At 49.2% G+C, this 17119-nt stretch overlaps 2 protein-coding genes across 4 annotated transcripts in view; one reads left to right on the forward strand and one right to left on the reverse strand.

The window, feature by feature from the left end:
- Positions 1 to 13776, forward strand: part of pde5ab (phosphodiesterase 5A, cGMP-specific, b) — a 37084-nt gene extending 23308 nt beyond the window's left edge. For 2 of the 3 annotated variants that reach the window (XM_030087608.1, XM_030087621.1), the window contains exons 13-22: positions 1504 to 1650; positions 2983 to 3108; positions 3231 to 3325; positions 4182 to 4269; positions 6328 to 6428; positions 6982 to 7059; positions 8034 to 8097; positions 9994 to 10068; positions 10149 to 10232; positions 10312 to 11755. In XM_030087608.1, the coding sequence (XP_029943468.1) occupies positions 1504 to 1650; positions 2983 to 3108; positions 3231 to 3325; positions 4182 to 4269; positions 6328 to 6428; positions 6982 to 7059; positions 8034 to 8097; positions 9994 to 10068; positions 10149 to 10232; positions 10312 to 10431 (978 nt within the window). In that variant the 3' untranslated portion in view covers positions 10432 to 11755. Of the gene's footprint in view, positions 1 to 1503; positions 1651 to 2982; positions 3109 to 3230; positions 3326 to 4181; positions 4270 to 6327; positions 6429 to 6981; positions 7060 to 8033; positions 8098 to 9993; positions 10069 to 10148; positions 10233 to 10311; positions 11756 to 13751 lie in introns of those variants that run through there. The other variant, XM_030087616.1, reaches the window with a different exon arrangement.
- Positions 12626 to 16059, reverse strand: mad2l1 (MAD2 mitotic arrest deficient-like 1 (yeast)). The gene is made up of 5 exons (XM_030087633.1): positions 15905 to 16059; positions 14623 to 14769; positions 13607 to 13727; positions 13428 to 13531; positions 12626 to 13347 (listed from the first exon to the last, which is right to left on the reverse strand). The coding sequence occupies exons 1-5, from the start codon at positions 15966 to 15968 to the stop codon at positions 13175 to 13177; spliced, it is 609 nt and encodes a 202-aa protein (XP_029943493.1). The 5' UTR covers positions 15969 to 16059; the 3' UTR covers positions 12626 to 13174.
- Between the last annotated feature and the right edge of the window lie 1060 nt (positions 16060 to 17119).

The following is a 17119-nucleotide window of genomic DNA, read 5'->3' on the forward strand; positions in this document are numbered from 1 at the left end:
CAAACGTTGACCGTGTCCCTGTTTTTCAAGGTGGAGTGACGCTCTCATGCAGGAGGCTTTAATTGGAAAGAATACGCAGCAGTTCAGTGACGGTGCAGAAACCTTCAGCCGGCAGAGAGGAATGTCTGCTAATGAAGTGCTTGGTTCAGATGTCAGCGGTGTCTGGCTTTAGACTACAGCAGCCTTTTGATTGATTCATCATCTAATTGTTTCACAGCCGTCTGCTCCCTCAGCCGGCCTGGTTGCTTCTGTGGCTTCGCTCAGACAAACCGCTGTGTCTGTTCAGATTTATTCAGTTGCTTTATCAGGATTTGAGTAATCTGAGAAGGTCAGATCGTGTGATGAGCTGCTGCTGGTCCCTGGAATCCTGTGAACCCGGAGATAAACACTGATGCAGGCTTTTAGAGCATCTTCCTGGTCTCTTCCAGTCTCTCTGGGTCTCTGTCTTCCTGGACTCTTCCAGTCTCTCTGGGTCTCTGTCTTCCTGGACTCTTCCAGTCTCTCTGGGTCTCTGTCTTCCTGGACTCTTCCAGTCTCTCTGGGTCTCTGTCTTCCTGGTCTCTTCCAGTCTCTCTGGGTCTCTGTCTTCCTGGACTCTTCCAGTCTCTCTGGGTCTCTGTCTTCCTGGACTCTTCCAGTCTCTCTGGGTCTCTGTCTTCCTGGTCTCTTCCAGTCTCTCTGGGTCTCTGTCTTCCTGGACTCTTCCAGTCTCTCTGGGTCTCTGTCCAACCCGCTGATGTCTCTTTGTGACACTCTGGGCTCAGTGGACTTGTTTTCCTGTTGATCAGCTGTTCCGTCTGGTCTTGGTCTCATGAGGTCAACATGTGGACGACAGGATGAGGAGGACTGTTTGAATACCAGTTTCAGTGGACCTTTGCCCAACCCTAACCCTAACCCTAACCCTAACCCTAACCCCGTCCTTAATGCGAACAAGCCAAAATCGTTCAGCCGCTGACCTCCCTGATTTCTGGCATCCTCACCTCTTGGCCTGGTTTTTATGCAGGTTTTATTGTGTAAACGAAACTGGTTTTGAAAAAAACCAAGCACGCAAAACGCTCATTTGTAGCAGGTAACTGGTTTTCAAGAAAACTGCAAGGCCGCTCTGGAAGTGTGGACCAATCAGAGGCCTGGACTGTGAGAGGAGGTCCTCCAGTCTCCTCGCAGATGGAGAGGTGGCTGAACTCGCGGCGTAGCCTGATTAAGTGGCGTCCCTCGGGTGCCGGGGAAGATGTGTCACTCGGTATCCAGGACACAGGCTTGATTTTTCGGGTAGCTGGCCCCCAAGAGGCTCCTTCACACAGTGTGTGTGTGCAGCAAACTGAGGATGTTGTGTAACAGCAGCGGCGGCAGCGGTGGGAGGGAAGAGACCTGGAAGTGATTGCTATGACTCTCAATAATTCACCTTCAGATTGGTGTTTGGCTCACCTCTGCATGCTGTGTGTGTGTGTGTGTGTGTGTGTGTGTGTGTGTGTGTGTGTGTGTGTGTGTGTGTGTGTGTTGAAGGTTGCCACGGTTCCTTCGGCCCAGTCTCTGCGTCTGCTGGACTTCAGCTTCAGCGACTTTGAGCTGTCGGACACTGAGACCACGCTGGCCGCCATCCGCATGTTCATCGACCTCAACCTGGTGCAGAACTGCCAGATGAAGTACACGGTGAGACGCTCGGCGCCGAGCCGCCGCCCAGCTCCGAGTCTGTGACGGGATGCTGAGGACTGGATTTACAGCGGTTAAAGCCAATAAACAAAGAGAGGCACAACATGAGACGAGGACAGAGTCAAAGAGAGCCAGGGAAGATGGAAGAACCCCAGAACAGAAATGCCTGAGTAAAGTCTGCAGTCAAAAGTCGTGGTGGGCCAGCTGAAGAAATGTCTCTCACCACAATAAAAGCATCTCTGCTGGAGAATAAACCGATTTAAGCCATTTCAAAGGCAATACGAAACACAATAGATTCTAGATGCTGTAGACCTGTTAGCAGAAAGGCCTCCCAGCCGGCTCGCCTCCTCAGCACACACTCCTCCTGAAGAGGTGCTGGTGCATCGGCGGGCCAGATCCTCACGTCTCCTCGTCTGACTGCTACCCTGACACATCCAATGCCGGAAAGTCGTACATTTCCATCTGGAATCGAATTATTCTGCTGCTTCAGGAGAAATCCAGCCCTAATGGGATGACGTGGATGATGGTCCTGCAGTCCTGCGGTGTGCGGCGTGCACGGCCAGGAACGTTTACATTCAACACATTAATCGTGTAATTTTTATTGAACAGACCGAAATACGGACGAATGAAGAGAAACACCAACTGAACTGAAGTTTTTATGAGGTTCTCACCAACTGACAATGTTAGAAGACTATAGAAGTCCATTTTTCATGACAGGGCTGCTTCACAGACCGACTGTCGGATTGCATTAATCGATATCGATCCGTTCAAATCAGTAACCTCAGCCTCAGTTCTCAGTGATTCAGATGAGTTTGAATCAATCATCTGTTTAATTCTTGGAGCAGCGCTGAACCACGTTACGATCCTCTGCTAAATGAGCTCCTCCAGCAACTCTCATCCACATTTGTGTATTAATCTGGGAGGAAATGAGTGTGTGACGTGAAAATGAAATCCAGCGCGGCCAAGCACACTGATCACCTGACCTCACTCACTAACTACACACACACACACACACACACACACACACACACACACACACACACACACACACACACACACACACACACACACTAACGTCAGCCAAACAGGTTCATCTTGATCGCGGCTAAGAGGTATAAACCCAGTGAGGCTGATGTCAAATTACACTGATCTGGATGCAAACAGCAGCTGCTGCTGGCCACTCAGGGAGAAGACATCCAGCAGGTTGTGACAGCAGTGTGTGTTTAGCACCAGGTCCATCTCATGAGCTTTAGAAGTGCCATCATCCCGGTGTGTCTGAGGGGTTCGGAGGGTTTTCTGCGTGGAGGTCTGACGCCGGTCGTCCGTCCGCAGAGTCTGTGTCGGTGGATCCTGAGCGTGAAGAAGAACTACAGGAAGAACGTGGCCTACCACAACTGGAGACACGCCTTCAACACGGCGCAGTGCATGTTCGCCCTGCTCAAGTCCGGACGCCTGCAGGTGGGCGGAGCCGCCGGGCCCGGGCCGGTCCTCCTCAGGCCGGGCCTGCTGTCTCCTCTCAGACGGATTGTCTCACAGTCTCTCGTCCCCTCGTCCAACCGCCCCCTTTGTCCCGTCCACAGAACTTCTTGAGTGACCTGGAGGTTCTGGCCCTGATGATCGCCACGCTCAGCCACGACCTGGACCACCGGGGAGTGAACAACTCCTACATCCAGAGGTATGGGGGGCGCCGCGGGTCACGGCGACGCACTGCAGGACTAAGGTTGAATCCCATTTCACCCCTTAGCTCTTCCCCTTGGCCCTTCCTCTCGTTTTGTGCGTTCACATGGAAGGTAGGGTGTCCCAATTGTCATTATGATGCAGGGGTAGGGCCAAGAAGGAGGGCCAGTCACCCCTCCAAAAGGAGATTCTCCAGAGGCACACTTCAAACCGAGGGGTATGATCCAATGGTGGCCGGTGGCGAGGGGTGCTTGTTTCGTCAGCCTACACTGTCAATTGCGGGTGGGGTTAGTTCACTTCCGCATTGGCGGGAGCGCTCGTTTCCACACCCGTGCATTCCAGGCGCATTCCAAACACAACAGAGAGACGATTATTTTCAATAAACTGGTTTCTTCAACACCGCCCGCCTGGAATGCGCGGGTGGGAAACGAGCGCCCCCGCCAATGCGGAAGTGAACTAACCCCGCCCGCAAGTCATGGTCCAGGTGAACAAAACAAGCGCCCCTCGCCACCGGCCGCCACTGGATGACAGATTTCTGAGAAAGCCTTCCAAGATCAGCAAGATGGCGACGTCCGCAACGAAAGAAGTTAATAAACGTCAGTATTTTGTCAATTAATAAAGTTTTAAAATGTAAGAAAAACATTCTTCTTCGGCAAGCAATTGTCGCATCTGCCTCTGTCATCGGCAGCGGCGACTAATGATGACGTACGCGACTGTCGGAGGGGTGTTCGAATTCGGAGGGGTTGACTTTCGGCCCTCCCCCTTGGCCCTACCCTAAGGGGGAGGGCCAAGGGGGAGGGCTAGAAAGAGACATGGGATTGGGCCTAACTGGTCCCCGTCCTTGCTCTGTGCAGGAGCGACCACCCGCTGGCCCAGCTCTACTGCCACTCCACCATGGAGCACCACCACTTCGACCAGTGCCTCATGATCCTCAACAGCCCCGTACGTCCCTCTCTCCCGGCGCTCGGCGCCGTCGTTTCGGCTCCTTCCGTTTCCTGAATGGAGTGTGTGTGTGTGTGTGTGTGTGTGTCGCTGTGAGGTGAGCCGTGTCGTGACACACCAGCATCTCCACGCAGCTGGAAGTAATCATTTGTGCAACCAGGCATGCAGAGCTCAAACACACACCGAGTGTGTCGCAGACTGTCAACACACCGCAGATCTCAGCGCTTGACGAGCAGAAACAGCAGCTTCATGTGTTCATCTGTGTAATAATGGACTTTATTCATCAGATGATCACATCAGAGTCACTTTACAACCAAACCGTCGTCTAAAACTCAGAGGGAACGAATGAACCTGAGCTGCGACTTGCTGCTGCTGGGAGTCGTTTCCTCAGCTGGCTCACCACCACTTTTATCAGTGGACTTTATGATGAGATGTTCCCATATTTAGATTTTTTCACACGATTTGTTCTGTCGGCATTAGAACTTAAAGTGAGACTCAAAACATCACAGTGAAATCTGACGTCTGGAGTGGGTTTTGGAACAGCAGCAGGACTTTAACAGGCCTCAGGATGATTTCCTGCCACTGTCACGTTGGATGTAGACGTAGAATCGGGAGGATTTCCTCCTCTCGCCTGATTCTCCCTCAGTAGCGTTGTGACGGCCGTGGCGTCCACCGCTGTTTGAGCAGCTGCAGCCCAGTGTGTGACGCTCTGGCTGGATGTTATCGTCCCCCATCCTGCTCTAACACCCAGAGAAAATACCACTTCTGGCCAGAAAGTCATGATTTCCAACCTGCCGTTCTGAGGAAAGGCTGAGATCCGGTCACATTACAGGACATGTGAGTTAATCTGGGTTTATATGTGAAGAATGAAACGCTGTGAGGAACTCAGCCAGCTGGATTTATCTCAATTATAGACGCTGATTTGATGAAAGTGTAATCATTTCTTCCAATGCGGCTCCAGGCTTTCGTCTTCTCCACCCTTAAATAGCAGTCATGTGTTCACTTTGAGGACCAGTTTCAGCTTCTCGTATGAAAACACTCCTGTTTGAGTAAACCTCCGTTCCCCTCTGCTCTAAACTCAGTTCCAGCTCCGTTTCTTCATTCCAGTCCCTGAACAGCTCTAATCGAGCGTCCTGGTTAAACTCAGCAGGACTTCCTGTTTGAACGCGTCCGCTTCACGCTCGGACTCGTTCTGCCGGCGGTGTTTCTGTGGAGTGAAGATACTTCACAGCGTCTCGGCTGGAAGAGTCCGTCCTGCTTTGTTTCCTGATTTGTTCCATTAAAGTGGAGCTGAGAGGGTTTATTACTGTGTTTATGGTTCCGGCCTTCTAATGAACAATCCAGATAATGTGGAGCTAGCTTTAGCTCAGCATGAGGACGACGGTTTAAATCACCTTTTGGCTAAGCCCCGCCCCCAAGCGCAAATAAGTCAAGAGAAGATCACTCATCATGCTAGCCGCGGTCAGTTCCCTGATGCTAGCCACCTAGCTTACTGATGCTAGCAGCTAGCCAGACCAGTGAGCTCCTCCAGCTTCAGGGTCTGGATCTTCGTTCCCTCCCTGACGGACCCGTCTGGCCTGGATCAGGAGTTCTGATCCCATCCTGAATGGGCAGGGTCAGAGGTCACCTCATGGATGATCTGGCTCTCGGGGTAGAGCCGGGGGAGGTCTGGGTCTGCCGGTGCTCTCGGCTCGCAGCAGGTTACTGCCGGGTCGCTCGCCGTATCTCCTCGTCTAATTTATGAGTCCTGTTCTGCTCATTCTCCAGAAAGCTCCGATGGCTCTATAAACTCCAGCGGCTCTCATCCCCTTCTAATCTTTATGGCCTGAAAACAAACTCTAAACACACTCCAGACTGCACGGCACCGCTTCACCCCCCTCCGCCGCCGCCGCCGCCGCACGGGCCGAACAGATCAGGATCCTGGTGCAAACCTGCTCCTGAGCACGTTGATGAGTTTTAACGGGTTTGAGACGGGCGGAGCAGCAGCAGGCTGCTGGACCTGGACTCCGTCGTGGCGTGGCTCACTTCCTGCCTCACCGCCGCCTCCCGTCCCTGCAGGGGAACCAGATCCTGAGCGGCCTCTCCCTGGACGAGTACAAGGCCACTCTGAAGATGATCGAGAGCGCTATTCTGGCCACCGACCTCGCCCTCTACATGAAGTACGTACCACACGTCAGGCCCAGATGGAGGTCCGGGTGGGGGGGGGGCACACTACGTCAAAATAAGAGGATGGCTGTCTCCAGTCTGAAAACGCTCTCACTGAGAGTCAAACGGTGTCAAACCTTCCACATTTACACTGACTTTACTGGATTTGGAAGAGTTTGTGTTCAAATTCAAATTATGAATCGTTTAATAGAAGAGAGAAAAAAACGTTTAGCAGAAACAATGAGGCTCCTATTGGACGGTTCATTCCTGTCAGCCGCTCCGTCGAGCAGATGAACTGATTACAGATCATTTGTGCTCTCCACAGTGGAAACAGAAGGACGGTTTTACCCTCCACAGCCGCTGCCTCACATGATCAAATTCATCTTTTTGCTCTTCCAGTCGCTGCTGTTCTTCTTCTTCTCTGGTTTCTTTTATCTGCGCCGGCGATTTCAGCTCTTATCTCACGGCTCTTTGCGTCCGGACAGTGGGCGGTTACAGCGGCTGAGTGGCTCATATAGGAGGATAATGACCTGTGTGTGTGTGTGTGTGTGTGTGTGTGTGTTCCAGGCGGCGGGGGGAGTTTTTCGAGCTCACGAAGAACAGCCAGTTCGTCTGGGAAGATGAAAACCACCGAGACTTGTTGAGGTGAGGATGGATCTTTACACCAACGGCATCAGGAACACTTTTACATTCTTTAATTAAGATTTTTTTGTTTGTTCTTTTTGTTTTTACTTCATGTATTCGTTATTAGAGGCTGGATGTTGTTACTGGACCGAGCTGTTCACAGCCGGCCACAAACTGAAGCTGCTGGTCACTGGTTAAAACGATGAATCCTGCAGAAAACAGTGAGCAGCGTTCCTCCAGACACTCGGCTCACAACCAGCAAACTGCAGGAGGAATCAGGAACGGATCTCCAGTGAGAACGTTCAGGGAACGCTGTGGGGCTAACAGACCGACACCGGAACGTTCCGTAAAACCACTCAGATCAGACCCCCCCCCCTCCCCCACACACACACACACACACACACACACCCACCCCCGATACAGGAAGAGCACAGTAAACTGTAATACTAAATGAAAATGATTGAACAATGCCTGTGCTTCATTTCCAATAAAGAGACTGAAATGACAGAGCAGATTAGCAGCTTGGAGCCCCGAGGAGGCGGGGCTTAGTGACGATTCCACCAATCAGTGATTAACAATGTGAACGGCTCACGGCCAGCCGTTTGAAGGCTGCAGCTTCGGGGGGATTTAAGGTTTTCCACCGCGATCTGGTTCAGAAACGCTCTGGAACTGCAGAGTGAAGAAGCTTTCAGCTGAAACTCTATTACCTCAGCTCTGACCGATTGTTTCTCTGTTGACCTGTTCTATCTTGTTTTTACCTGTGAAGCGCTGCAAGTTATTAATCATTATTATTATTATTGATGCATGAAAACACACATCCACTAAAGTGATGTCGGGGCAGACATAAGTTTTACTTCTTTCTGCTCCTTTTCAAAGAATGAAATAAACAATAAATGAAATGAAATGATCACAGATGATTCATGTTTACAGCCAAAGGCCAATAATGTATATCAGTGTGTGTGTGTGTGTGTGTGTGTGTGTGTCTCCCTCTGCAGGTCTATGCTGATGACTGCATGTGATATCTCGGCCATCACCAAACCCTGGCCCGTGCAGAAGAGGGTAAGACTTGGTCTGGTCCTCGTCTCTGCTTCATTTGAACGGTGTTCCTCGGTTCGGGTTCTTGGTCTTGTTGGTCTGATCACCTGGATGGACGTGGAATTAACCCATCTGAAGGACGTGTTGACGACCGCTTCACGGCCGTCACAGTCTCATGGGAATTAAAGACATCTGAACACATTTTGTTCATTAAAGAAAAGAAAAATCTTTTTCAACAGATGCTCTTATAGTATCTGAATTCACTTCTTCACTAAAAACTGTTACTTTATGTTAGAATTCACATTTTCAGGGAAGAAAGGTGAAAATTTGCAGGCGTTTCTTCCTAATGGAAGATAAGAGGCGCCTCTTCACTGATCAGATCCAGAACCTGGAACACACACACACACACACACACACACACACACACACTTTTGATGATTGTCCTCACACCTGCTGCTTCATCTCCCTGCTGACCGCCGTGTCTGCAGCTCGTTAGAGCCACACTGTGTGTGTGTGTGTGTGTGTGTGTGTGTGTGTGTGTGTGTGTGTGTGTGTGTGTGTGTGTGTGTGTGTGTGTGTGTGTGTCCAGCAGCGTTGCCTCTGTCCTCAGATGACGCCTGTGACAGCGGTACCAGCGCTGGCTGTGCTGTCTTTCAGCCTCTCTCTAAACAGCCTGTTCTCTCCGCTCCTGCTGGCGTTTGGCCGTTTGGAGTTCCTGGAAAAGTGAATTTCTGGAGAACTCTTCCCTCCGTCGAGCCTCTTCTGTGCACGGCGTTGGTAGTGACTTTCTGCTCGTGCAGCAGGAAGTGGACAGACAGGTTGCATATATTCAGGATATGTAGAACTGCAGCAGCTGCTCCAGCAGAGTGGAGGATCACTACACCCTCAGCAGACCTGCACCAAGGAAGAACAGTGGGAACACCTCCACACAGCCGCTGCAGCTACAGCCAAAAACCAGAGATTTTCAAAATAAAAGTGGAAGCGACACAGACCCAGGGGGAGTGTGGAGCTGGTGGGACTCGTGGTCCAGGCGATGCTGTGGAGGAAGTTCAGTGAATGGAGCAGCTGGGGAATTCAGTGGGGGTGGGGGGTTCTGGGAGCTGATCCTCCTGCGCCCCCTAGTGTGACGGTGGAGAACTGCAGGGAGGCTGCCTGGTGTTCTGCAGAGGCAGCCGGACGTTTCAGCCCGAGACCAGCTGCAATATTCACAGCTGGCATGTAAACCTGGGTTCTGTTGGGATAAAAACAGATGTTAGGATTTAATGAATATCTTTCACCAGATTAAAATAACGCAGATCAGAAAATAACCAGAAAGTAAAATCTGATTTTAATGAGGGTAGAAGTCTGTTTTCAAGTCGTCAGAGGAAGGTTTATGGCTTCAGGATCCTCTCAAACTGATCAGATTTCCTGGTAAATGTTGTTTCAGCTCAGATCGTCCTGAAGGATCGTTCCTGTCGGTCCGGACCTCTCTGGGATCTTCCAGTTCCTGTTCTCCTGTGCTGACTGGATCCACTGTTTTAACTCCTCCTTTCACTCGGCCTGCGTCTTCTGGCGGAAGTCTTCTTGTTTCCAGAGCGTGTTTTATTTCCTCGGAGGTCGTCTGAGGCGTGTGCTCTTCCTCCTCCTCCTCCTCCTCCTCCTCCTCCTCGGTTCTTCCATGCTCTCTCTCTCTGCAGGAGGAGCTTCATGTTGTTCCTCCACCTCCTCTCACAATCAGCCTCCTGGGTTTTGTGTTGAAGCGCCTCCAGTCAGTCAGACTGGCTTCTCCACCCAGCAGAGAACAGCACTGTTCTGGTTCCTGGCGTTGTAAAACCTGCCTGACACGGAGAGACACTCAGGAGAGAGGCTGTACTGGGAGAGACTGGTGAACGTCTCTGTTACTACCGGTTGTCTTCACTGTCTCCGTCTTCGTCCCTGCAGATAGCGGAGCTGGTGGCCACCGAGTTCTTCGAGCAGGGCGATAAGGAGCGCCGGGAGTTGAACATTGAGCCCATAGTGAGTGCTGCGGCGGGAGGTCGGGAGGATCCCCCCTTCAGGCGAGGGAATCCGTCATGAAATGTCTGCTTGTCCTTCAGGACCTGATGAATCGTGAGAAACGGGATAAAATACCCAGCATGCAAGTGTCCTTCATCGACGCCATCTGCATCCAGCTGTACGAGGTACCGGACCGTCTCCCCCGTCTCTCGCTTCACTCCCAGGATTCCCTGCGCTGACCGACCGTCCCGGTTGTCCCCGCAGACGCTGACCGGCATGTCGGAGCACTGCTCGCCGCTGCTGGAGGGCTGCCAGGAGAACCGGCAGCACTGGAAGCGTCTGGCCGAGGACCGCGAGAAAGAGCCGCTCAACGGCCTGGCCTGAACCCAGCAGCACACACGCACACACACACACACACACACACACACCGGGGTCCTCCCTGTCCCGGCAGGTCTCACAAACCTCCAGGAAGAAAGCATGGCGGAGCTGAGTTCATCTGGAACCACACAGTCGGCCGTTAGCTCCTCGTTAGCATCGTCTTCATCGTTAGCCGCTGAAATGAGCTGAAGCCAAAAGTCTTTCTTTCTCATAACGTTCACTAGAACGTCACAAACATGAACTGGTTTCATGACATTCCTTAAGATTCAGATGTAAATTTCTCCCGTCAGGCGATGGAGAATGACTTGAAAGCGTCAAAATAAATAGTTAGCATGCTAACTTTTAGCTAACTCTTTAGCTAGCCTTTAATTGTTGTTGCAGGAAAGAAAAAAAGACATTCGTCTTCTGGCAACACAGAGGTTGAATTATTGGACTATGGTTAGGAAATGACTCAGTCATGGCGAAAAGGCGTCGTCCGTTAGCGTGTTAGCAGACTTCGCTACAGCTAGGTGGCTATCTTCCCCGTTCACAGCAATATTTGGGAGTACTTTTTGAAAACCTCAGAAAACCTGGCGTACAACCCCGTAAATATGTATGAGTCAGCTAGCAGGCGTTAGCGTGACGTTGTTTGGACAGTTAGCTAACGCCGCCGGAGTTTGTGAGACCCGCCGTCACCGTCGGTTCCGTCACTCGCCACAGAGTCAGCACTAAGCTAACATTTATGACCATAGCCACCTTTATTTTTTTTGCACAGAGTGGCGTTCGCGTCCCGCCGGACCCGGCGCCGTCCACGCCTCCCACCGACCCCAGAGTCCCCGGCGGCCCGGACGCCGTTCACAGCACAGACTTTCGTACATTTTTCACTCGCTGTTGTTAACTATTGCATATTTATTTGTCTTTTCTATATTTATTAGAGTGTCTATATTGTACTGTCAGGAGCACGCCACTCTTTATACAGGAAGTGCAGTTTTCATACATTAGAAGAATCCCGTCTCTGCTTTCTGCGACAGAACCGTTCCAGAGCCAAAGACCAGACCTGTATTTTCAGAGGGGCTGGGTCTGGATGTTTCCACTGCCTTGTTGTGATAAAATAGGACCAATTCATGATTAACAGAGTCTATTTTTATTTAAGTGCATCCAGAAAGGCCTTTTCCCAGAGAGGAGCCGTCTGTACCGATGGACGGAGCGGCGGAGAGCAGCCTGATTGTCTTGTGATTTTTCTCCTTGTGATGTAAAACCAACGGCATGAAAAGAAAAAAAAAAGGATATTCCACTGAGACCGCATCCATCCGGGGTGGCGTCCAACTCCAATACAGTCTGTGAAGCCTTGCTGGCCTCTCTGTGTCTCTCTCATGTTTGTCGGCTCCACATGAAGCTTCAGCCTGAAGTCCAGAACCGGCCTCTGGTTCTCATCATGCCTGGATTCATGAATCCCGTTCCAGAATTTAGAAAGTTAGACCAGAAGTCCTCAACCTGTGGTTCTGGATCCTCATGGAAAGAAAATATATTGCTTGAAAGATGTTGGAACCAGGGCTGTCAAAAGAATTTCTTTTTAAAATGACGATTAATCACATTATGTCCATAGTTAATCGCAATTAATCACTTTGAACTGTATTTCTTAAATAGTGTTGTTTTGCATCTGAAGGCAGTTTTCAGTCCATAACGTAAAGCGTCCATCAATCAGCAATCAACTTCCTTCATCACCTCGATGGATTTTCTTTCAAAATAAAGCGCCATGCAGACCATAATACAATGTCTGTGTATTATGCCCAAAGCCTAATTATGATTCATCACGATAAAAAAACTGAATCTTTAGTCATCCCTACATTAATTAATCAGGATTAATGCGATTAACTCTGACAGCCTCAGTTGTAAATTATTTCTAAATACACAACTTATTGCTACTTTCATTATATTGGAAAATAAAAAGACTTAAAGTGCAGAATTTATTTTCAAGTCCTGCCAATCGATTTATTTAAAAACGAATCAATCACAGCTCTGACCATGATTAATTCCGATTAATCACATCACCCGTGAACCTGAACTCAACACAAAATCACCAATTTAATACAGAAACATGCCATGTAGAGCAGTGCAGAACCTCGACGCCACAGGAGGATGTCTGAACATTTTTAAATGACTGACAGGAAATGGCAGGAAAATTAGTTTTTCTCTCATATTTCTTTTCTTTGAGCCAATTTCTAACGCCAACTGATTAATCACTACTTAAAAAAACATTTTCATTGCAATTAAAACTGACAGCACTAATACTTTCCAATTTTAATTCAGCTATGTAAAAGACTTTTGTGCACATCACACAGGGTTATGAGATGGTCTAATGTCCTGGTTAATCAATTAACTTTATTTTGAAAGAATTACAAAAAAAAGTTTTCATTTGATTTCAAATTAAGAGACATCAGCTGAGACATCAGCTCAATTTCATCAACGAACTGAAACTGAACCAGTCTCTGAATTCTGCAGCGTCGTGACTTCCTGTTGGGACGGATGAATGTTTTATTTTATGTTCAGGACTAAACTGTGTGAGCTCAGATCAGTAACCAGTCGAACCGCGGCCTTCTGGGAAATAAGGAAAGTTTATTTTCTTTAAAAAGTTGCACATATATAAAGCACTATGTTCTAAAACGGAGACAGCTTGAGACAGACGGCAGAGAAAAGACACCGAGTGGAGGGAAGTATGTACATCTGGGACCGGGACCAGGACCGGGACCGGGACCGGGACCGGGCTCCCTCACAGCGAGTCGGTCTTCCTGTAGGCCACCATGCTGTTGACCTTGTGGATGGAGGTGGTGAAGGAGCGCAGGCGCACCTCCTCCGACTGGTCGATGGTCTGCGGGCCGGACGCCTCCCACTTGTCGGGGACCACCAGGTCTTTGTCGGTGTAGACCAGGAGGTCGAAGGCGCCTGAGGAGGAGGAGGAGGGGGAGGGGGGTGAGCAGGGCGGGCGTGGCGGAGCGGTCGGGTGGGGGTGGGGTTCTACTCACAGGGCGTCTCCAGCAGCGGCAGGAAGGTGACGGTGGCCGTGATCTGCCTGATGACGGAGCGGATCTCGTCCTGGATGGTCTTGATGGACTTCTCCCTCGGGGCGCTGCGACACGGGGGACAGAGCGAGGAGCTGTGACCCAGTTCAGGGTGGGGGGAGTTTAGGTTTGGGGGTCCTGACCTGCTCTCCTTGGCCGACTTGTCGCACTCGATGTCGAACTGCCACCGCTCCAGCACCTCGTTGGTCTCCAGGCAGGTGATGACCAGCACCAGCTTCTGCACCGTGCAGTCGAACAGCCACTCTGGGACACACACACACACACACACACACACACACACACACACACACACGTTACACACACGTTACACACACCTGGTTCACCCACTGCTTTGATTTGTTTGCTAGCTTAGCATTAGCATCAGTTGCTCTGTAGTTTCCCATCCATTTAAGGTCACCTGAATGCACCTCCAGAGTCAGTTAGCAGGTGATTGGCTGAGAGACAGCAGGGGGCGGGGCCATCACTTTAGAGCATACATATAAACAGAGTGTGGACGCCTCATGGCGGAGCTTCCAGTGTGGTCACTGGCGGCCATCTTGCTCTGTGATGCTGAAGGTAAAGTGAGCGACGTGCAGCGAGCGAACACTGACACACTGATGGATTTAGTCTGAGGTTCACTCTCACTCTGTGCATTTAACCGTTAGCTCTCTGGTTGGATGATTACAAAATATATCAAGTGACTAGGAGGCCTTTAAATGTATTAAATGTCATTTATGTCCAAGAAGTTAGAGACATCGAAGAGTATCATGAGAAAAATACAATACAAAATAAAAATATAATACTAGTATAATGAAATTATTAATTTTGGATATTTTGAATATATGCACATACAAAATCTCTCCAGTTCTCATTCTGCACCTGAGTTTTTGCATCGTAAATCTCGATTCAACATAAATACCTTGTGCTTGTGAATAAAGCTTTTTGTTCACAACTCCACCTCTGATGTTCACAACAAACCAGACTGTTTGAAAATGGGTGGAGTCAGAGGAGATGTGATTAAAATGTGATCATTTGGAAGAGAATCTTCGCCCATGTGTTTTTTTTAGTATTACCAAACTTGATCACGTCTTATGACTGACTTCCCAGCCCCCCTGCGGCCCACACACTCCGGGCAGCGCCGGTCACACACACGCCCTACCTTTGAGCTGGGACACCACGTTGGTCAGGTAGTTCTTCAGCTTGGGGTCGGTGGTGAGCTGCAGGCTCATGTCGTAGTGGGTGACCCTGCTGAAGGTCTCCGGGGGGTAGATGCCCCGCTGGTACAGGATGCTGTTGATGCCAAAAGCTGCAGAGAAGAAGAATCACTGTCGAACACGTCTGACATCTCCTGATTTGAGATATAATGACTGAAGTTAAAGCACAAAGCAGCTGACAAAGAGAAGACTGCATATCAAAACACAGCAATAACAAATGGAAATTAAGAGCAGAAAATGTTACAATATGATGAATAAACCTGTGTTTTATGATCTTACCCAGTGAAGAGGCCCCTGCTAAATAATAATGAATTCCTCACCATGTCTGTTTTGATATGTGTCTGCTTTGATGATGTTCTGTCTACTTTCAGACTCTTTTGACCAGATTTAAAGCCTTTTCCTCATATTTAAAACCTCTTCTCACACAGATCTGGACAATTAAAGTGTTTTACCCTGTGAAATTAGCACTGCATGTGCAAAAAGACAGACAGCAGCGAAGGTAAAACTGGCTGAAAATGAACTCATTGGGACGCTCACCAGCCTGCGTTCGGAAGTCCACTGTTTACAGATTTAATCATGATTATTTTTAGTCATAAACGACTGGTGGGTGTGATTAGCGTCTAATTTGATTGTTTAAATCCTTCTGCAGTGAACGGCAAACATCTTAAAGTGAAATGATGAATACTTTTTGAGTTTTAACCATGTATTGAACTCTTTGCTTTATGGCAGCGGCGGACGGGACGTCCAGAGTCACAACGCCATGCCTCAAAAATGTCATTTTTGCAATCATCGTTGAAACTTTGAACTGTTTGTAAGTTTGAACAAAGATTTCAGTGTAAAGAAGTCAAAGTCCATCCATCTAACTGTGCATTTCCAGGCCTGTCTGCGGGCCGTAGCGGTCTCGTCCGTGTACACAGGACCGGTGTTTCGGATTAACTGGTTTTCCTGTAAACTGGTCACCGACAGATGCTGATAACCCCACCGAAACCTGTAGTTGTTCCGCCGAACGTCGGTTATCTAGAGTTGGAGTATTTTTTTTTTTAAGTTTTATACGTTTTGCGAGTCTTATTTTAACACCTGGTGTTGGTAGCATTGGTTTACAGAAATCAGTCACCACTTAGCAGGGGAACCAGTCACTCCGAAACACCGGTAGCATTAAGCTACATGTCTGCGTGTCGAAGGCATCCAAAAGCCCCGTAAATGAGGTAGTATTTTCAAAAGACTCACAGAAAAACTCCGCCACCAGCTCCGCACTGCCCTTCAGGGTGATTCCTTTCAGTGTGCTCGACATTTTCGGCAGTTTTTGGTCCAAATTGCGACAAAGAAGCGTTGTTCCTTCTTCTTCTGTGCGGGCTTCAACGACCCGCCACACACTTTGAATTCGCCAGGACGTGTGACGCCATCACGCAGCGTACGTCTGAGAGCGGAGGCTGTACCGGAAGTGCTTGAGAAAATTATACTGACACCTACTGGAGCCTGGGGGAACTGGTTCTTAGAGGCACCTCAAAAACTGGCCTGGCCTGTGTGTGACTATCAATTCAGTGATCAGAAGTATTTGATTACTATCAAAACTATATTACTAAATGTAGTAATGCATGGGCAGTAAATGCCCAGTCAAGCATTTTAAAGTCCGTTCTGTTTTATGAAAAACCTTGGTGATTATTGACATCAACTCCTCATTAAAATCTATATATGTACAGTGGCAGCTGGTGGTGAACTTTGTTGGAGGGGCTAACAAATGCTTGAATAATACAGATTAAATAGTTAACAGAGTTACACAAGCAACATCACCCATGACCTCTCTCGCTCTCTCTCTCTCTGTCACACACGCACACATTTACGCACTACAGACGTGTTCCAACCCAACTTCAACGACTGCCCACAGACAGCCTGCTGCAGCTGCTTGGTGACATGTAGCCAAACATGCCTTCAGTACAGCAGCTAACCTCAGCTAAAACAAGGCGTCACAGTCCTTTAAAGTCCGAGTTAACCAAAATCAGCCATTTTCTTCTAAACACCTTAAATAAGTCATAAATGTGTTTCTTTACAACATATAAAAGCCATTCGTCCATTTATGATTTAATTTTGGAGGGAGACTTCACAGACTTTTTTCACTGCTTCTGTGTTCAGGATTTAATGGGCGGGTCAGAAATGAGGGCCGCGTTACGTAACGTGGCCCTCATTGGCATAAACCCGCCCCCCGGATACTGAGCGATATAAAAACATGTAGCGTATTAGCATCGGTGGTTTTCCCGCTAGCTTTCGACTCTCGGATAGCATCTCGTACGACAGTTTGCAGCTAGCTAACCAGTCAGCCAGTCAGCTAGCTAACCAGGTATGTCACCTCCACGCCGCTCCTGCATCTTCCCTGGTGCGCAGGGTAACGATGCCGTGAGCTAAATACACCCCAAGCACAGAGGTTCCTCCGCGGGGCGGTGTCCG

This window comes from Salarias fasciatus, chromosome 3 (assembly GCF_902148845.1).
Source record: "Salarias fasciatus chromosome 3, fSalaFa1.1, whole genome shotgun sequence".
NCBI lineage: Eukaryota > Metazoa > Chordata > Actinopteri > Blenniiformes > Blenniidae > Salarias > Salarias fasciatus.

What these genes read in the sequence shown, in the direction of transcription:
- mad2l1 (XM_030087633.1), bottom strand. Translation starts at nt 15,968, where the DNA reads ATGTCGAGCACACTGAAAGGAATCACCCTGAAGGGCAGTGCGGAGCTG. An exon ending in GCTGGTGGCGGAGTTTTTCT is followed by an intron (nt 14,770 to 15,904) that starts GTGAGTCTTTTG and finishes TCTTCTCTGCAG; the next exon opens with CTTTTGGCATCAACAGCATC. An exon ending in CGTGGTGTCCCAGCTCAAAG is followed by an intron (nt 13,728 to 14,622) that starts GTAGGGCGTGTG and finishes TGTGTGTCCCAG; the next exon opens with AGTGGCTGTTCGACTGCACG.